The sequence below is a fragment of the Opisthorchis viverrini genome (assembly GCF_000715545.1).
Source record: "Opisthorchis viverrini unplaced genomic scaffold opera_v5_519, whole genome shotgun sequence".
NCBI lineage: Eukaryota > Metazoa > Platyhelminthes > Trematoda > Opisthorchiida > Opisthorchiidae > Opisthorchis > Opisthorchis viverrini.
Window position 1 is genome coordinate 27,669 of NW_008752179.1, and position 2,867 is coordinate 30,535.

The 2,867-nt window shown below is 42.9% G+C and overlaps 1 protein-coding gene across 1 annotated transcript in view; it reads right to left on the reverse strand.

The window, feature by feature from the left end:
* The window catches only part of T265_11535 (hypothetical protein), a gene marked incomplete at both ends in the record, with an annotated part of 3,441 nt that extends 2,192 nt beyond the window's left edge, over positions 1–1,249 (reverse strand). Inside the window, one exon of the mRNA XM_009178214.1 lies at positions 1,120–1,249. Within this exon, the coding sequence (XP_009176478.1) occupies positions 1,120–1,249 (130 nt within the window). The remainder of the gene's footprint in view (positions 1–1,119) is intronic.
* Between the last annotated feature and the right edge of the window lie 1,618 nt (positions 1,250–2,867).

Here is a 2,867-nt window from a genome sequence, read left to right on the forward strand (position 1 = left end):
GACAACATGAAATACTGTTTTTTGCCCGCACCATGTACATCCGTCAAATTACGTGATGGCATCGTGCGTAATGGTGGCAGAAGTCACATATATTTAGGTGACAGTCGTCAGTTTTGAATGTAGTTTGCCCTGACTAACCACATAGTAATTTTTCATCGTGGGGTTGCCGAGCGTTAGTGAAGTTATCGAAGATCATCATGGGTGTGCCATCTCGCTATTAAAAGCATTCAAGAGATATGCTACTTTTATCCTAGGCTCTTAAGCATCACGCTCAAGTATGTCCTCCACTGATAGCCACAAATTGTGCTTCGATCGTTTATTGATTTAAGCATGTTCATTTAGGCCACAGTGTTCATCATTGACAGGGCTGGAAATACGGCTGGGAAAATACGCGACGAATAGCGGCACTTGAACCAGGACGAAGAAACTTCGTCAGGGAGCAGCATAACTTATGTACCTCAATCTAATAATTGTCTGCCAAAACAATGGAAACAAGACACCTCGAAGCGTGCTGCAGAACAGGCAATATTCAGTGATTTAAAGTTTAATCCTGAAGTCTAGTGTCATTAAAATATTAGTTTTTTCTCCGTCTTACACAAAATTAAACGGAATTGTTGTTGTGCATTATAAAACCAACACAAACTCAGCATAAGGCGTCTGATCCGAGAGAAAATAATTCAAAAAATTGATTATTTGTGTGTGTCATGCGCTGTTTCTCCCGCCCAATTTTAATTGGTCAATTTTAATTAACTAATGTGTATTTTAACTTCACAGTTTTTCTGTTTCTTTCTGTATCAGGAAGGTCAGATTCCTGAAATCAATTTCTGAACGCCCGGAACCTACTGCTCCACTAAAAGCTCAACTGGAAAGCCGGCAAGCACCCAGGCCAGTCAATCATTCGATCAATTCAGTAAAACCTGATGAGTGTTCTCTGCGCCACAGAAGCACGGCCGAATGTGATCTGCATTCAGGTATTTCATAGAGGCACGATCGATATCGATGGATGTTCACTAACGCCTATCAGACAGCCTGGATCAATGTCAGAAAGTCCCCTTTAAATAGCGTGGGGCCGTTGTAAATTTTGCACTCGCTCTCGCTCTCGCACTCGCACGCACTCACTCGCTTGTTCGGAATATAGCTGTTGTGTTCCCTTCTGTGAGTCTTTTCTCTCCGACACTAGGCACTGGAGCGGGTCAGCAGCAGATACCACAGATTGACGAATCAGCAGATATAACATTCTGTAGCGCATTCAACTCTATGTGAGTAAAATATACCGTTGGATAATTAAAATAAAGCAAGACAACTCAGAGTGAAGCCAACACAATGCTCTGTCCAGGTTCCAACCGGACGTGACGAATTGAGGGAACTTTGTCCTTCAAGGCACCGCTTCTCAACAACTTGACCGTGAGGATTACAAAACGTGTCCATGTAAAAAGCCAGTTTGTCAAATCCACCTGTAAAACTCACGAAATTTGCACAGTTGAATTAGCGCTGCGTATGCAGTTAGATTAATCGTGCAACAGCACCGTGAATTTTTCCTGCTCCTTTTGGTTTCCAGGGTTATGAAAAGAAGTTTAATGAAAGGAATTACAGAAGATTTAGAGGGGACAATATCAGTGAGTAAGCTGACAAATTCTTGGACGAAAATGGGGGAATGTGTGAGACATCACTCTGGATGACCCAGGTCGTCGTGTTTGAGTAATTTCAGTGGAAACGGTGACCAACTTCCCACTTACGTTAAAAGTATTTGAAACGAATGCTGTCTAGCGGACTGCCTCTACGATAAACATGAAGTACACTTTGGAGATTGCACAAACGTGACAAAGATATTTTTTCGTGACAAGGGGAGAGAGGAGGTTTTTGAAAACGGATATACATCATCCGAATGACTAAGGAAACATTTCTTTACCTTTAATCATAAAAGGGATAATACCAATATGTGTGAAACGATGGGTCATATGCAGAAAAGGTGTCTGGCTTATTGATTGGGGTTGATACCAGTTTTAGGGCTTACCAAGACGTAGAAACAAACAGTTTTTCAAAAAAAAGTTGTTGAACCAGGTTAGCTTCTTTGGGATGCCTCTGGAGAACACAGAAAATGAATTCCACTAGACTTGCTTCAGAAAAATATCATCCGCATAGTTACAGCTAACTAGATTAATTATGAAATATCTGTGTTGCAAAGTGAAATAAGGGGCACTATTCGGGGACGAGCCTCCCCTAATAACCGAACATCACATCATTTGGACGGATGTGTCAGGCGCAGGACACCGGCCAGACGAAGGCATGCCCTGATTGGTCAGAATGCCAGCCAATCCGAGTCAAGCAACTTTGACTCGACGCTTCTCGCCTCCTCACGGTGCTTCTAGCACGACCTTGTGGAACACTCTGTGACTACCCCATAAATACAGTTGTAATAATTTTCCTTTGTGTCCATAAAGGGCTGTGTAGAGCTTCGTGCCTTCTGATATACCGTAGTGGGCGGAGCAAGAAGCCAAGGGACCGATACAGAGTTGCACTACCGTCCATCAAGATACAACAGGGACCGAACGGGTCCCAGCGATAGCTGTGAGAATGGATGACTATCGATCATCAAATACTTTTGGATGCATCGCTTAAAAACGTATCAGCAGTGACCGCTTCAAGGCCGATTACTTTTGTACGCCTGCTCAGTTCAGGCACAGTAACCCTAAAAACACGGGGGTTGAAGGTTGAAGCCCAGTGAGTGAAAAGTTTCTAATTAGAACTTCTTTTTGTAAGTAAATCCAGCCTATGCTAGAAGCCAGAGAAGTACAACCGTACAATTGTTTCATCCTTATTAGAAACCGAATCATCATGAGGTATCGAACCTTGCGTCCTTCCGGCTG